This window comes from Calonectris borealis, chromosome 5 (assembly GCF_964195595.1).
Source record: "Calonectris borealis chromosome 5, bCalBor7.hap1.2, whole genome shotgun sequence".
Classification (NCBI taxonomy): Eukaryota; Metazoa; Chordata; class Aves; order Procellariiformes; family Procellariidae; genus Calonectris; species Calonectris borealis.
This window is the reverse complement of record NC_134316.1, coordinates 31,028,012-31,046,410: the sequence shown is the minus strand read 5'-3', so window position 1 is coordinate 31,046,410 and position 18,399 is coordinate 31,028,012. Positions and strand designations below refer to the sequence as shown.

Below are 18,399 nucleotides of genomic sequence, written 5' to 3'. Positions count from 1 at the left end.
TATCATCTGTTCTAGTCACATGGTTACAGCACAGTAAGAAAAATATTAATCTGCACAGTGATGAACAAAAATCACCTTTGTATTTGGCAACAGATGTACATTCAGTATAGTTAACTCTTGCAGGAAGAAATAATTCAGTAAAATTTTCAATTGCTACTTCAATATCAGATGCTGTCTTTTAAGACCAATTTTCTATTTCAGAGAAAAACAAATTGAAATGGAAAGAAAGTTCCTTTGTCTTTAAATTATTTTAAACATACTATACTGCTTCACAGATGCAAAGTTTTTTTTGGTTTGGTTTTGTTTTTACCTTTCATCGTCTTCATTTTCACTGAATGCTGTTTTGAAAACGTTTATTCTCTCTACCAGTTGACTACAGTCTTGTTTCACATCTAAATCAACATTCTAAGAGGGAAAAAAAAAGTTACTTCTAATACAAAGCAATATATTCATTCTTTATACTTGCAAAAATATCTGTTTAGTGTCCCTGAACTCCCTATTTAAAATCTGTATGTGAAAAGCTAAATGGTATCGGCCATTAGAACTGCCCAGTGTTGATTTAAAGATTTTTAATGGCTTATTCGAACTAAAGTAATCTATTGTGATAGCATATATACGAGTAGACCACAACTGGAGCAAGTCTGCCTGATTTTCATCAAGATGGGAAAAAGCCACATTTATAATAGATTGTTTAAATTAAGGCACACGCCTACGTTATTTTTTTTTTAGAAAGTTTTTCTTCAGAGACTTATATTCTATAAACTCACATTATTTAAAACTGTAAGCAATGATTGAACTAAGCCACTACTGCACATTTCATATGGAGAAATAGTATTCTCATCCTTCAATAGTACAATTAAGTTTTCGAGAGCAGTCTTCATTAAATCTCTCCAAGTATTTTCTCCCTCAATACACTGAAAGACAAAAAGACAATTATGGTGAAACAAGGTAACAATTTTTCCACCTGCTTCATTTGAAAAATAATGTCCCAGTAAAGTACATAACTAGGAATTACAATCATAGAATCATTAAGGTTGGAAAAGACCTCCAAGATCACCGAGTCCAACCGTCAACCCAACACACCATGCCCACTACACCATGTCCCTAAGGGCCTCATCTACACATCTTTTAAATACTTCCAGGGATGGTGACTCAACCACTTCCCTGGGCAGCCTGTTCCAAGGCCTGACCACTCTTTCAGTAAAGAAATTTCTCCTAATGTCCAGTCTAAACCTCCCTTAGCGCCACTTGAGGCCATTTCCTCTTGTCCTGTCGCTTGTTACTTGGCAGAAGAGACCAACACCACCTCGCTACAACCTCCTTTCAGGTAGTTGTAGAGCGCGATGAGGTCTCCCCTCAGCCTCCTCTTCTCCAGGCTAAACAACCCCAGTTCCCTCAGCCGCTCCTCATAAGACTTGTGCTCCAGGCCCTTCACCAGCTTCGTTGCCCTTCTCTGGACACACTCCAGCACCTCCATGTCCTTCTTGTAGTGAGGGGCCCAAAACTGAACACAGGATTCGAGGTGCGGCCTCACCAGTGCCGAGTACAGGGGCACGATCACCTCCCTGCTCCTGCTGGCCACACTATTTCTGATACAGGCCAGGATGCTGTTGGCCACCTTGGCCACCTGGGCACACTGCCGGCTCATGTTCAGCCGGCTGTCAATCAGCACCCCCAGGTCCTTTTCCTCCGGGCAGCTTTCCAGCCACTCTGCCCCAAGCCTGTAGCGTTGCTTGGGGTTGTTGTGGCCGAAGTGCAGGACCTGGCACTTGGCCTTGTTGAACCTCATACAGTTGGCCTCGGCCCATCGATCCAGCCTGTCCACGTCCCTCTGCAGAGCCTTCCTACCCTCGAGCAGATCAACACTCCCGCCCAGCTTGGTGTCGTCTGCAAACTTACTGAGGGAGCACGATCAAACACACATTAAAAAAACCCACATTTCAGACAGACATATTGCGACTTTCATTTACATCATGACAGACTAGTTTGAACATTATTATGTGATTTCCACTGACATCACATATAAATTAAAGGACGTACACTTACCTGTCTGTTTGTATGAAGTTCCCATGCAGACTCTAACTGTGTTGCTATGTTCCTCAGTGTTACAACTACTCCTCGAGGCATGCTTTCAACAGCTTTAAAATGATCATCATATAAATCTCTCGCCATAGTGCGTACCTACAAATGGATTTTGATAATCAGAAGTCATACCTTACTGTAATGAGACTTATTATTATTAAAGAAACTTGGTCATCTTTTTTAAAGAAGTCCATGACAGACACAAACGAATAGGGAAGAACTGAAACCTATCATACATCATGAAATGCAAAGATTGTGAAAGGATAAAAGTACAGGAGAAATAAATGGAAATATACAGAGTCTTACTGAAACTGACAGAAACTAAACTTACCATCATATATTAAATTACAGCACAAAGGTAGGAGAGAAGACAGGACTCTCAATCTGTAAATCTGTTTCTTTAGAACTGTATCATGGATCTAGTAATCCTTTAAGAGGTAAGATTAAGGGGGTTTTGTATGGTTTCTGAATGCTCTATTCATATTCCTTAAACCAATTCACACAAAAAGTCCTTACGTGACCTCATACCAAGAATTACTTTTTCTACAAAGTATGGATCAAACAAGATACAGATTTGATAAAATAAGTTCTTATTAAACAACATTTTGCTTATAAGAAATTTCCCCAAAAATCTCTCCTTTTCATTATCATCATGTGTCCTACAATAATATGTTTTATAACCTTCGGAGCTACAGTGCAATCTCAGGTATGAAAGAGCACTGCCTTCCTTCTATTGTTCCATCTATCCTCATTCACACAGTATTTTGATTTTCAATTTAGTGTCACATTTCCTCAGATATAAGTGTCCTTACATGCTGCAGATTTTTGGTACAGAACATATTAACTGCACTGTTAGAAACTGCAAGAGAGGTCAAGACTGAAGATTAGCTTGAGCCCTTGGCATCAGCTGGCCACAGAACGTACACAGAACGTATTTTGTGTTTTTGTAAAAACCTTAATACTTGATTTCTTAGTTCCTCTTTTTTTCCCTTTGGTTTGAGAAGAGAAAGAAGAATTTTAGAGAAGTCTAAAATGAGGGCGTTTACACATTTTGCTTCACTACCACAACTCTTAAAATATAGACTGTTCACTTCCATCCCCCTATCTGTCACGATATCCAGTCTAAAATTAGTATCTGAATGTAGTGAATAGAAGTAACATATGCCTCTGATACAACTGTACTATTGATCATAACATCTTTTTGCATAAGAAAAAGAAACACCTACAGAATTATACAAATATAGGTCAGGAGGATTGGATTTCCTTACATTTTTAAAAGAAAATTTGCTTTCCTCTAGAAGAACACAGAGTTTACTAAGACTGTTGGACAAAAGCACCTGCAGAAATGCTTTGTTCTAAGTGAAGTTCTTCCCTTCAAGTTCAGCATAAAATTGTATCTAGTTGAAATCAGAGAAGATTTTAATCCTCTAAGAGGAAACTACAACTCCATAAACACGTTACAAAATAGAACAAACTCAATTAAATTCTAAGTATAAAATTCACAAATGCTCACCAACCTTTTGCTTTGTCTTCTCCAGTTTAGATTTCAGCTTTCTTCCTCTTTTGCCTGTCCAGCCAGTCACAAATTCCGACCCTGCAACATATATTTAGAAAAGTCACAATTTCTCACAGGTATGAGAAGCAACAAACAGATGAACTACCTCATATACACTTGCTCCTACCTGCACATAACACATACCTACATACTTACCCAAAGAGGTTTCAGCTGTAAACGAATGCTTTGTTCCTCTGTTAGATTCAAACACAAAGCCTGGCAGATCTTCTTTCAGTATTGTAGCTTGCTGACCATCGGAATTGTGAATAGCAATTTCTCCTTCTTTTAAACAGGTGAGTGACCAGTTTCCCACGGTCAGTTTAGTTGGCCCTGGTGCCGATAAAATTGGCTGGCTTGTGGTAGATGGTTTTACTTGGCTTCGAGCTCTTTGCAACTTCTCAAGGAACTCACTCCTACTTTCTATTTAAAAAGAAACAAACATTTTTTTTTTCTTCCAAAAATTGATTCCATCATCATATATCTCAAACATTTTTTTTTTTGCAAGAGCAAAACAAATGAGTACATTCAATGCAAAATTAAGTTTGAAATTAAGGGTCTTAAAAGTGTTCTATATTTCTTCTCAGTATATTTCTGTACTTCAACAGTGATTTATTCCACGATCGCATCAAAGTGGACAATGCAACTCTTACTGAATGGTGTTATTGACAGATGTATTAATTCACCTTTACAATTATAATAGGAAGATCAAAGAAATCCATGATAAACTTTTAGACTTGCAAAAATAATTTATCTCATTATGGCCAGCATGAACTATTCTCAAAAGTGAGTTTTTAGAAATAGGAAATTAAAATGAATCCTCCAACAGGAAAACAGCAATCACCTTCACAGCTTAAAGCAAGTGGAGAAAAGATGTTGAAGCCATATAAAAACCAGAAAAAAATTTACAAAACTTTACAGTCTGACAATCAACATGTGCTAAAAGTAAATTTGAGCTGAGATGATAGCTATTTGTTCAGATTAAGTGTCACAAAGGCACCCCAAAAAAATTTTTATAAGCTATACTAAAACTGTTATTCATCTTCTTTGTAGAACCTCTATATTCAGCTCAGAGAAAGTAAGAAAGCCACAATTACATTACTTAATACAGTGACATTATGCTAATTCAAGTTATAATGCAGATGTTCCTACTCCTTTTTTAGTTATTATAAAAATTTTAAGGACCTCTGTATCTCTGAGAAAAACATGAAATAAATAAATAAATAAAACTAATGGCACCACACGAGACTTGATTAAAAGCTAATATTTATGTGGAGATATTTAATAGATGACAAACAGGATCATATCCTCCTTTTAGGATATGTAGGTCATCTAGCCTGAAATTATTCCAAACAACTATGTCAGTTTTAATTAAATTGTATTGATATTGTAGTAATTAAAAGGCTGCACACTACATTTGAAATGTTAATTAGCATAATTCCACAAAATTTGATGAGTACATAATTTAAAAAATAAAAATTCCGTCAAAATAAAAATGCAATAACCTCATTAATGTAAAGATTACATCTCAACTTCAAAGTTAACAAGTATCCTCATCCTTCAGCATACTGATCTGATAAATACAACTTTTGTAGATCATGCACTTGTAAAATTGCTGTTTTCCTTTTGCTGCAATGACTTATGCTCTCAGTTTTTAAATTTTGCCATTTTTATTGTTGTATAATACAAAAATAAATAATCTCTATAAAAATAAATATGCACTTTTGAGGCATAACATTCTTTATTGCTTAAAATTCATAGCATCCAGAGAGAAGGTTTATAAAAAGAATTTTAAATTTCATATGCAAAATTAAAATTCCATTAACGAAACCTTTCCATAATTACATTTTAACAAATTTATTATATAGCATGTCACACTGAAAGTGCAATGATTATACATGGTTGGGAATAAATTTCGGGTTCCTTTAGACAGAATTTTGAGACTCACTTAAAACTTCAGAATTACCATTAAATTTCAATTTTTGCATTGAACTTTTATTTTTTTCTAAAAATTCAAACAAAACAAGTTTTAAGCTAATGTGGAGAGGGGTGAGTACAGACCTTCCAAAAATGTTCATAGTATATGTATTTCCTCCTCCCGCCCCAACTTTCATCATGCGATACACACTAACAAATTCCATTACTCAACCCTCTATATTCTTGCCAGTCGTGAAGTAACTAAAAAGTATACCATGAGATTAATCCGTAATAACATTTCAGACAGCAGAACATATAGTATAGTTCAGGGCTTAAAGATACTGTTCTGGGTCTATACTGTACTCTAGTTTAGTTAAACTTAAGAGATAAGAAACTAGTATTTGTTAAGTAAAAGAGACTGCTGCACACACTTAGAGCTAATGGTTAAAGTTCAGGCAAATTACACTGCAACGTCAGCACTTTTAGCAGATGTCTATTTGACAAAAGGTTGCAAGAAGCCTCATTTAATCCTAGTTTAGCTCCTTCCCTTCCGTAATATCCACGCTAGGTATCTTGTTCAAAAACTTGGGACTTATTCAATCTTTTTTAAAAGACTGATATGAAGAGACACATTTTCTTAAATTCTTAATCCGACCTCTTTTGTTTTAAGTTCTCTTCATTCGATATTCATCTGAGCCATCCCCATTCCGCTCATCTTGTACGGAAATAGTAAAGTCTCATCCCCATGCCCACATCATTTGGAAGGAAGAAAGCAGAATTGGCATCCAGGGGCTATGAGGATTTAAGAAATTAACCTCATAGAAATGGTTTACCTTTTAAGCTATTAGCCTTGTTAAAAAGAATGCAAAGATACATTTTCTGACAAAAAAAAAAACCCCAACAACAACTAGATGAGTTTTCCAGCTGTGTTATAATCTAAAAACACACTATATCACATTTTTTCTTCATGCCCCAAAATTGATGGATAAAGTCGTTATCCTGACTTCATTTCTATCCTGAATCATAATATGTTCTGTTATTTTATTAAATGACTTGTTGAAAACGTAATAATTTGCAAATTGTCTGCTGGTTCATAAATGCATGAACTGTTGCAAAAAAAATGAAACAATAAAGGAGGGTTGTTTCTGCATCCAGAACAAGTTGTATATTCTGTACAGAAAATTAAAACCACCTGTGTATTGCCAGCACATAAGGTCTGTTCCCTTAACCTCTCTCCGACAAACAATTAAGACACTGTAATTTGTTTCCCAATCTTGATGAGAAACTTTCCATTACTTTGTCTTCAAACACATGCAATTTCATTCTGCTAGCTAAAAGCAAACAACAAATTGCCATTTCAACCTGCTTTTCCTGGGACGGCCACTACAAAGTGCTTTTAATGACTGGGGTGAAAAAATTAAGTATGCATGGAGAAGAATCAAAACAAAACAAAGTTAATACACTTATACTGGCAAGATGTTTACTTAACACAATTCACCAAGGAAGTAAAGTTACGGTCACATGCTATCTGATAAAAAGCATCACAATTAACTGACCACCTTCCACCTGTTTACATCCTTTACTATTTAGTAAGCCAATTCCTGCAAAACAAAATAGCTCCAATCAAATCATATAAACAAAGGTAACAGTCTCAAAACTTAACTTGGACTTGAACTGTAAAGAAACTACCTGAACTATCGGATCCTCCTTCAGGGCTGCCACTGGAATACATTGTGGCCAGTTTTCCATCCAAGATAAATCTGAACCATCCATTACTACCATTAGATAGCTCCAGGGCTGCAGCATCACTCCAGATATACAAGCAGTCCCTTCCCCTAATGATTGACCAGTCTCTCCAGTGATATGGTTTACCCTGTTGCAGTTCTTTAGCATCCTCCTGTGGTTCATCCTCCTGTAATAAAATTGTATCAAAACAAAAAAACCCAAGCCATTAAAAAACCCCAAACCCAACAAAAAACCAACACACAAAACTCATTTTAAGGCTTGAGGAGAAAAAGAATTACTCAAACCAGAAGTATACTACTTCTGTCTGTAAAATGTATCTTTAAAAGTATTCTTTAATAGAGAAAGATACTTTTAAGAAAAGTTTCCTTTCAGATACAGATTTATCTATTCAACCATAACAACAGCCTACCGACTGGGACATCCACCTCTGTTCAAAACTTGTATTGTGAGGAAAGAATGGTTGAGGTTGGAAGGGACCTCTGGAGGCCATCTAGTCCAAACCCCTGCTCAGGCAGGACGACCTACAACCAGTTGCCCAGGACCATGTCCAGACAGTTTCTTAATATCTACACACTAAAAAAGCTTAACATTAAGGAAAAAAAAATTGACAACCAAAAAAAAAATCCCAAACAACCCAAAACCCACACAGAAAAAGCTTAACTATACATTTAAGGCTTAACTATAAATCTTAACTGAATGGATAACAGAAGTGGTCTGTTACCCATTCAGTTCATCTGAGTGGTCAGTAATGTGACTGTTGGAAATTGGTAAATAACTTCAATATGCACTTAAGGTTTTCGTTATGTAGAAATTTTTTTTTTTAATATATTCCGTAACAATGTTTAAAATGTCTGCAATTATTTGATGCATGTACATTGAAAGAGATGCACTCTATTCAGAAAAGATTCATTTCGTTTAGCAGCCATTTGCAAAACACCAGCCAAAACAAGTGTCAATCAACCTTACCACAAGTAAATATAAATAGGAAAACTCAGCAGATAATAATGTGCTAACAGAAAATGAATTTACAGAAAACAACAATAAAAACAATTAAAACAAGTGGTGTACAATAAGCATTAATTTAATAACCTATCTATCTAAATACCTTCCTCTGGACATTTTCATAACAGTGAAAATTGTACTAGAAGTGTTGGTTTTACAGGAACAAATAAAGCTATCAATTCTGTACTTACTTTCTCAGGTTTAGACTCCTCTTCATTTTCATCATCAGATGACGGCCCCGCCAAAGTTGACACTTTACTAATTACACCGAGTCTAGCCAGTTGGTCTAGAAAAAGATCACCACCTTTATCCACCAAATCCCTTATGATTTGCAAGGCTAGCAAATGGCCATCATCATCATCCTGTAATACATTGGGGTGGAAAGGAAATAACAAAGGAGATCTCTTTACTTTGAAATATCTTTACATGCTGAACTTCACATGTGGTCACAGATGGATGCTATAAACACTTTAGGATTAGTTATTAATAAGTAGGTGGAATCAATGAGCCTAACCCCCTTTTTTGCACTGGTTTCATAAAAGGACAACATTTTCTTTCTTCCTACCTCTTGATCAAGAACTGTAGCTGTTATCTCAACCAGTATCGTGGGCAGATTGTGGCCAGCATCAGAGTCACAAACCTCTTTCAGCAGCGCCTCAGAACAAAAATGTATCATTTTTCTAATGAGGGCAAGACTTGCTTTCCTTTAAAAAAGATCATAGGGGAAAAAAAAAAGATTCTTACAAAGATAAAGCAAGCAGTAATCAAAGCAACAAAAAGATTCAAGGTAAAACTGGTTTTGCACTACATTTATGCATGCTTTCAAAACAAAAAATTTTTTTAAATGAGTTCCAGTTCTGGTTATTGGAACCAAAATTGGTTATTGTTACTAAGTCCTAGATTATCTCTAAGAATAATTCACCTACTGATCTTTTTTGATTCCTCAGCACTGTAAGTCTAACGTATTTTTCCCTCCTCAATCCTTCTCTAGGTAAACCTATTTACATTCTGTCTTTATTCACTCTTAGTAATGGCAATTCACTTCTGCACACTTCATCTTCCTCCCACGTATCTAGCCTTCTGTTTCTGTCACATACTTCCCTTGTTTTGGTGAGGTCCCTAGAGTTTTAAAGTCTAAAATTACTATTAGATCATGCAGCTTTCCATATTAAGAACTACAATTAATTTGGAAGCCAATCACTTCTGTATGGTTACAGCTGAATTTTTATTTGATTGACTTTTAAAAACATGATTTACCTGATTCATAAAGAAAACTTCAAAATACAGAGAGTCAACTACTTCTTTCCACAATCTGCAACAACAGTTAATCATGCACAGATTGTTAACATAGTTTCTTATTTCCTTCATTTAAAACTACCTAGTTTAAGTTTCCTATCATCAGCTCATGTAGAGTCTCTCTCCACTAGAGTCCCCTTTTTATCTTGTCTTTTCACACCTCAAAGTACCTATAAACACTGGGAACACAAATAAGAGATTAAGCAAATGTTGCATTTGTAGTGTAAAAGGCTGAGAGGTTATGGTCAGACACAATTTATCAGAACCATTATGCCACCCACAGTATTCCTTTTTAGTATTAAATTAGATTACATTCTTTTAATTCTCTCAGTAAGAGGCATCTTCTCCAGTTGATTAACATTTAAGCTGTTAAGAAGCCTTCTAAAACAGCTTTTTCCACTCTTTTCAATTTTCCAATTAATGTATCTTGATACTATGTCATTAGTTTTCCTCTCCTAAATTAGTATTTTTAGTGGCTACAAATAGCTGTAACCAAATACAAAGTATACACAGTCTATACAAAGTACTATATGAATATAGTATTCTTTCATCATGCTACTATAGTCAAGAGCGTGCTTCTTGCTCCCACTTCTGACTAACTAACCGTATTTTTTCCAAGACATCACTTCCAAGACAGAAAGTAAAAAATGCTACTTAAAATACTAAGTAAAAATTAGAATTGCAACACTTTTCAAACCACCACTTATATTCAAACAGAAATATTTTGACATGTCACTTGCATTACTTAAACTTTTAGATGTTATAATTTTTACTGAAAAAGATTCCACCTTGGCTTTTTTAACAGAGTGTATTAAGGAATTCAAAATATACAGGGAAACTGTCTATCATGTCTATTACCTTATTGAAGGCAACATAGTTTGTTGAAATGTTTGTGCAAACACAGGCAATAATCTTTTCAAGTATATGGGTGCCATTTCTGGATCTCCTTTGGGTTCATTACATTCTTCCTCATCCTTATTTGTATCTTTCTTTTTCTTCTCATCTCCTTTGTTAACAGGACACATCCAGTCCCCTAGAAAATATTTTTTCCCCAAAATGTTCAATGGCAAAAACCAACCAACAAAAAAACCCTTCAAATAAATGTAAGAGTTTTCTCTACTAACATCTAAGTACCTACATGCATTCCTAAAAATATACAATTCACATGTGCAAGACTTCTTGAAGAAAACTGTTTGATGACAAGTACCACGAAAGACTGCTCATAGGAGAAGCTCAAAGTCCTTAAAGTGAACTAAATATGAACACATAACCACCTGTGGCTCCAGCGCTACAGAAGCCTCATGAACAAGTAAAGTGAAGTTCCCGTGTAGAAAGAAAGGATGTCAGAAAAGCTACCAAAGCTGACATCCCCTGAACCCACAGCAAAATCCCAGTCTAGCCCCATTCCACAGCTGAAGAGCAGGACCACTCGCACTGCTCATGCCCAGTCAGCAGTTTCTTCGGTAATCCCCATCCCTTAGGAACATTAAGAACCTTAATAAAATATTAAGGTTTTTATATGTACTTTGCAGGTTAAGGAAGGTTGGTCAAAAATACTATTTTTTTAAATGACTCTTAGTAGAGTAAAATTCTAAAATTGAATTACTTAACATATATAAGCATTTCTACTAGCAAGGGTATGGAATTAAAAACTGCACTCACCTGGAGACTGAAGAATAGCTACAACTTCACTGTGCCCCCTTTCACGAGCTTTGTCTAAAGGAGTTTTCCCATCTTCATCTCTCAAATCAGGGTTTGCACCATGTCGTAAAAGAGTCTGAGAACAAATATTTTTAAATATGAAAAAAACATTAAGATTCCTTCTTCCAAAGCAGTAAACATGTTTTTCATACATCTTTCCTACACTCTTCTCATGCTTGTAAGAAAAGTTAGAACATTATGTGCTTTTTATAGCTGTAGAGCCAATATAAAATTACTTTTACTCATATTACTGCCCTATCATAACAGAAAATTTATATTCTGATAAACACTGTAAAGAACTTGTAAATATTTGACAGTGCACGTTTGTTAAACATATTGCATCAAAGACATTTTGTACAGAACAAGGCAAAAAGTCAGTATGTAAGGCTTTCTAACAGTGTCAGTTTAAATCATACCTTTGCTACCTGAGGTCTTCCAAAACATGCTGCATAATGTAATGAGGATGACCTCTGACCTCTGTTAACATCAGCACCTCTTTCACAGAGAAATTCTACCTGTTAAACAAGAAAAAGGAAACTAGGTTTTTTTATCTCTTTCTTTACATAAATAACTTAAGTTTTTAGGATTCTAAACTAGTTTACCATTTCCTGAGTTCCAAAAGCTGAGGCCCAGTTTAAAAGAGTTTGTCCTACATCATCCATAAAATTTACTTCAAAAGCTGAAAGATACAATGAAATAAAGTAATTAAAGCTCACAGAATTATAAATTAAACTTCATCAGTGTTCTTTAAATAAACGGTATGTCTGAAAAAAAATTAAGCATCCTCAATAATTCCAGGGAAGTATATATGCGCTTAATTGCAATTAAAAAAAAAAAGTAGCATAGGAATTATTACTACAAGACCTGTTGTGTATTTAACAAAATAAGTGAACTTGTATATAAAGAATTTCAAGGTACTACCTAAGTATTTGTTATGACACCATAGATTATAAAAATAAAAAGATACTTTATTTATCTTACTCTCTTTTTCAGAGTATTTTTGCTTACCTCCTGTGTCAATAGCATCTATTAGTGCATCAGTATCCTTACTGCGGATGCAATCTATCAGCTGCCGATGAGAACGTTCCCCAGAACTATCCAGTCTTCGCAATCCTGGGATTCTGCCTGTAGATCCAGCACTGGATTTTGGCAGGGCTTTTCTCCCTTCGAACAGTAGCACCAAAAGAAGATCTACTAACCGCATGGTATCCAGTACACATCTCTCATCACCCTGCAACGCACTTTCTATAGAATCTGGAAGTTCAGATCTTAGGAGATCCTGGAAATAATTAAAAGTCTGAACAATAAAAAATATACAGGGCTTTAGAAAATACTATCAGAACTGGGTTTCATTTCCATATGAAATGTTTCTTTTTTTCCCCTCTTTATAAATAACCTATGTGTGTGTGTGTATATATATATATATATAAAAAAAACCTTATAAATCTATGTATCTATATATAAAATAGCAACACAAATCTTGCATATAATGAAGTACATGAAGGGAAAAACCCTGTGAGAACAAAAAACTGTAGCGTAAAAGGATTTCTTACATGTGTTACTACTGGAGAGCCTCTACACAGGGTTGACAACAGGCTTACAATAGTTGACACCTGATTACTTAATTTAGAATCTGCAGCTGTAGATGGTGCTCCAGTGCTACTCCGTCCAGGTTTGCAAGCTGAAGATGGTCCTAATGCTGTCCCACCAGCAGCCGCCATGCGAGATAACAACTCCTCAGTTAATCCATGCTTAGCTAATGGAGCTGGGTCAACTCCACGCCGTGTGAATCTGTCAGCTAATGAAGCAAAGCATCTCAGAGCTCCATCTGAAACCTAAGAAAGAAGTGCAAGAGAAAAGATGAAAAATCTCAATCTTAAGATGAGAAGATGCTAAGGGGATATTCACAAGAATACAGGACGCACAGAAGCAGCTGATTTCCCCAGGTTCCCTTCAAAGTCAATGAACGGAGGAGACAGGCTTTTTAAGCCAGAAACTTGGGAGTTGGAACCCAACAGTGCTCTGAACTGCTCACTGAATGACTGTATTGTTGTTGGGGTTTTTCCCCCCTTTCTCTCTATTGATATACAGAAATCAAGGAAACACTTTGACTAAAGTTCAGCGTTTCGAGCACCTCCTTAACTGTATGAGCAAAACCCCAAACCAATCTAGAAAAACACATTTAATAATCAAATTGCCAAATTTGTTGGAAGCACATTTTAAAAACAGTTTTTAGTTATAGATGATGTTCTTACCAGAAACACAACTATTTCTAATCCCCACTAGCAATTGTCCATTCTGACAATACAGTTTGGGGGGGGGGGGGGTGGAAATCAACCCACAGCTTGGTACTGAAATACAGAGTGCTTAACCTTCTGATTGTTCTGATGTCAGAAACCGTTAAAGCAGCTTTAATAATAAAACTTAAAAAAAAACAAAAAAAAACCCAAAACACCAAGAAAATGCACCATGAGGTTCTACTTCCTAATTTTCACACATTTACTGAATTTCCAATTTGTTCCTCAAAGGACAATGAAGATAATGTAAAAATTTCTTTGCAGTTTTATCTTCTACATTTATAGAATATAAAATATTCTGTTATAATTTGATATTTATAATTAGTATTATGCTAATATTACAATATGTTATATTAATTTGGTGCTTTCTATTAAAATAAATGCTATCAAACAAGCCTTTAGCTGAGGCACCAACTCAGATCTTCCAAAGTGTTAAACTGACAGTGAAGTTTGATAGTGAAAAGTTGTATTTAAAGGTCTACATGCTTCTCAGAAGTATAAGAAATTTTTCAATTGGACCAAGCCTAAAAATACAACAAACTGGGAAAAGCAGTTTTTACCCTTAGATAACCCAGATTGTCCACTGAGCACCTGACCCAGGGATATGCAAGTATTCTTGTGACAATAAAATATAAACTCCCAAATTTAGGTTTGTCACTAAAGGAAGGGAAAAAAAACCAAAACCCAACAAAAAAAAAAAAAAAAAAAAAAAACCAGTGACACTGTGGAAACAAGGCTTACTGATGATCCTCTTAACAATCCAGCAAAAAATACTGCTGGCCAACTGCCCAGGAAAGGATCCAACTTCTTTTCATGTCGGTGTTGAAAAGGAAGGGAGGTTTTGCTTTTAACATTTCTCTTAACTATACACTAAAAGTGTTTCCATCTTTCAGATCAGGAGGTTTGCATAGGCGTGCAAATGAGTGCTGCTGGCACATTTGTCTTCATAGATGTGCAGCAGCAAACCAGACTGGTGTCAAGAAATAGTAAAACCAAAACAAAACAAAACACCAACAATACCTATTCTTCACCAAACTCTAAATTATTACAGTTCTTACTCCCTAAAATGTCATCAACTTCTAGCACAGCCCATTTTCAAATGATTGTCAGCTATCACATACCAAGGGCTTAAATAGTTTCTCATCAACACACAGAACAAGATTAGAGTGTTAGCCAGACTTCACGAAGTTAAAATCTTAAATCTCCATTAAGTTTGCAAGGACTAGAAAAACAAAGTTTCTCCTGAATAAATGCAAAGCATGTTAAATTTCTGGCATGGTCCCTGCATGCCAAGCATTCTGATTTATCAGTACTTTTTTGCAAGGGATTTTTTCTTTAACTTGTAATGGTCACCACTCATGTCCTCTGGCATTTTGCTCCAGTTCTTTGACAGCACAATGGATAAAAAATTCTGCCAATCTTTATGTAATCTATATACACTTTATGGATTTTTACCAGAACAGCTCTGTCAGAAATACACAAGAAAGGTTGAGCTTATTTAACACACCGCATTAGTGGCATCAGTTTACAAAGCAAGAGAGTACTGTGGAAGGTATTTACATTTCTTCTCACAAACTGCAAGTTTAGTAGAAACGTTAAAAAAACCAAACTTATAGATAAGCTGTTCTTGGGGCCACATTCATCTGGTCTGAACTCTTCCCTTAAGTGATGTTACTAACTGCAGCCCCCACAAAAAGCGACCAAATCCAATGGTGTAAAAGGATGGGGGTGGGGGGCGGGGGGAACAACAAAACTTTACGAAGGAAGTTACTGGGCAAATACATAATACACATCAACATTCATTGTAAATCCTGAGGCTCGTTCCACACAAAACACATTTCTCAAGGATACCGGTACAGATTTACTTATTATCATCTGGGTTACTCCAATCGTAAGCACACTTATCTTAAAGCTTAACTGCTAAAAGATTAAGTTAATTTGAACTCTCATTCAGATCTCCAACAACCCCAGCAATTGCTTTCTTTCAAATGTATTATAAATTGGGAAACAGTTAAAATACTACAGGTCTATGGTCTAAATTTCAGGATTAACTTGCCTGAGATCGTCAGTGCATTAATAAAATTACGTAATATCTAAAAAACATGGTAGCTTGTTCTGAAATGGCTAGTGTGACAGTCCCCTGCCAACTGGGTCTTTCAAAAAGATCTAAAAATATATAAAAAAATTTAGCTGACAGGCAAAAAGATTTAGTCTCCCAAACATGATGCCTTAATAAACCAGACTGGGGGGGGCTGGGGTGTAGAGAAAGGAATGAGGACAGAGGTGGGGGCAAAATGGGGACTGAGGATGGTGTGGACAAGAAGCCTGGCCAGGGTACGGCAAGAATTTGGCTAAGTAGCTACTGCAAAGCATTAGTATGACATACACAAAAGGATTCTACTAGCAGGAAGGTAATTCCTCTAGGATTCATTTTCTAGATTTTACAAGGATACTTCTCAAGTTAATAAAACCACAATAAAGAAGTAGTGCTGCATCTATAGTAGTACCATTTAAGCTGGCTTCCAACGTAATATTTTAACATTGACTGTGGATGTTTTTATTGTTTCTCTTAGCTTTGCGAAAGTAAAACAAACCAAATTGATTTTTGTCTCTTATTTATGCTCAATTTAATAGTGACTGAGGTGCAGAGATAGAACAATAATTACTTCAGAAAGTATTTCAAAACACACTGAAAAAAGTTACAGGACATTTTTCAATACAGTTTTCAGAGGTTAAATAAGATCATATTCACACAATAGTGCTTGGAGTCAAACACTATGCAGTATTTTTATCCTGTTGTCATCACAACCGTGAAGGAAACTGTCATAAAATCCAAATATAACAGCTACTATGTAAACATATATAGTTGTGAAGGCTATATAAAAATACCTAGCCATTCATTTATTAAACATAACGGAAGTTAAATTCACAGCATATTGAGCCAACTATTATGTTACCTGATGGTCTTCATGTTTTAATAAACTAGACAGTGATTCCACACAGATCTCTAATGAAGAATCCTGAGGCTCCATTTTGCCACAGAGTCTGGATACTACAGCCATAGCTGAATGCAAAGTATCTTTATGAACAAGGTGTCCACTGTCACGAATGAATGTCAGAACACAATTCAACCCTCCAGCTTCAAACACAGCTCCTGACTCACGGGTACAGATTAATTCTAACACCTATGACAAAATGAAATTTAATTAGAATTAAGTACATATAAAAAGCCAGTTATTTGTTTATATCCATCCACAGAACTGGTTAAGAAAACAAAACAACAGAACAAAAAAACCCCTCTCTTCCTCAACACCCAGAAGTGGCCAAAGTCTCCGGTACTCTTAGTGTTTTCTTCAAAAATACAGGAGCAAATACAAGAATATCCCCCAATAGCATGGTCATAACAGGTGTTCATGAGAGACAGCTAGATAATAGTATCTTTTCCTGTGAGAATTAAGTCTTTGGATAACACACAACTGATAGCTCAACTGAAACTTCCAAGAGCACTGTCACTCCAATACTTCAGTGATGTACTTCTGAGTAGACTAAAACTAGTAAATAGAAAATACACGCCATGGTAATCAAGGACTCAAACTATATACTATCACATGGCCATGAGTTATGCTTTAAACGAGAGGTTTTAAGAGTCTTGTAAATTTTTCTCAAAACTTCACAAGGGTACACAGGACCTGTATCTAGTGCTATTGAAGAGACAGGAGACAATTTTTTTTACAGCAGGGAATTTATCTATATCTGGAGCAGTTCTTCATTCCCTTTTCAGCATAAAGTTAGCCCTTAGCATTCTAGTCATGTAAGATAAATAGGAAAACTTTCTTCTAATATTTGTTTCTTTTTCTATACTTTTTTTTGAAGGAATCTCAGCTTTGAAGAGCACCAGATTGACAGTAAAAATAAGCAGCATTGCTGGCATGTACACTTTTATCATACTCTATGTTTTTGCTTCACATTTTAATAAAATAAATAGGATTAGAATATGAGGAAGCTATTCAGAAACAGCAAATTTTCCAACTCCTCCTTAAAAACAGAAGGTTCTTTAGTACACATACCTTCACACATTGCTCAGCCAAATCTCTGCTCGTTCTGTTGTTAAGTTCAACAACTACTAAACGATTACAAAGTGCCTTGATAGCTCCATCCACTCCCACAATCCTACGGGTGCATTCAGCTGATACATCCAGGTAATATGTTATGGCACGAGCTGTTACTTCTAATACATTGTCTGGAGCACTTTCATCGAGAAAAATTTTGCACAGTGCTGGTAAAAAAGTTCGAGGAGGGCATCTGCAGGAAAAAAAACCACAACAACACATTACTAAGTTGTGCAAGTTTCTCTACATTAAGTAATTTCATACACTTTCACATTAACAGATTAATCCTTTTCATGCTGGCATGATTTGCTTGATTAGTTTATAGTTAGTTCAGAGCATTCATTTAGAATGCTAGGATGCGTGCATTTCATACACACCCCAAAATTCAAATCAGTAATCTGAAAAGACTCTGTATTAGGGGAGGAACCCAGCAGAAAAAAAATTCTTCAAATTTTACAATCATAGAGGGAAAAATTTATCCTCTTCGGAAATTGTTTTAGGAATTAACCTCGCATAACCAAACAATGCATTTTTTCTTAACAGAGCTTCAAGGTTCATGACGATAAATAGCTACTTAACCATGAAATATTATGTTCGATATAAAGACTAATTTTGGTTTATACTACACAATTTAGTTCTCTGAGTGGTCCTTCTTCCCTATGTTATAAACATTCTCACTTGCCTTTTTATCCTATTT

The 18,399-nt window shown here is 35.6% G+C and overlaps 1 protein-coding gene across 13 annotated transcripts in view; it reads right to left on the bottom strand.

Annotated features, from left to right (window-relative positions):
* The window catches only part of HECTD1 (HECT domain E3 ubiquitin protein ligase 1), a 65,561-nt gene that overhangs the window by 28,584 nt on the left and 18,578 nt on the right, over positions 1–18,399 (bottom strand). For 4 of the 13 annotated variants that reach the window (XM_075151716.1, XM_075151724.1, XM_075151725.1 and 1 more), the window contains exons 3-18: positions 17,661–17,895; positions 16,551–16,778; positions 12,850–13,131; positions 12,305–12,593; positions 11,899–11,975; positions 11,713–11,811; positions 11,258–11,372; positions 10,454–10,628; positions 8,865–9,003; positions 8,491–8,661; positions 7,241–7,463; positions 3,782–4,057; positions 3,600–3,676; positions 2,047–2,181; positions 768–914; positions 311–405 (exon numbers count right to left, since the gene is read on the bottom strand). In XM_075151716.1, the coding sequence (XP_075007817.1) occupies positions 311–405; positions 768–914; positions 2,047–2,181; positions 3,600–3,676; positions 3,782–4,057; positions 7,241–7,463; positions 8,491–8,661; positions 8,865–9,003; positions 10,454–10,628; positions 11,258–11,372; positions 11,713–11,811; positions 11,899–11,975; positions 12,305–12,593; positions 12,850–13,131; positions 16,551–16,778; positions 17,661–17,895 (2,763 nt within the window). The remainder of the gene's footprint in view (positions 1–310; positions 406–767; positions 915–2,046; positions 2,182–3,599; positions 3,677–3,781; positions 4,058–7,240; positions 7,464–8,490; positions 8,662–8,864; positions 9,004–10,453; positions 10,629–11,257; positions 11,373–11,712; positions 11,812–11,898; positions 11,976–12,304; positions 12,594–12,849; positions 13,132–16,550; positions 16,779–17,660; positions 17,896–18,399) is intronic. The other 9 variants (XM_075151726.1, XM_075151717.1, XM_075151721.1 and 6 more) reach the window with 3 other exon arrangements.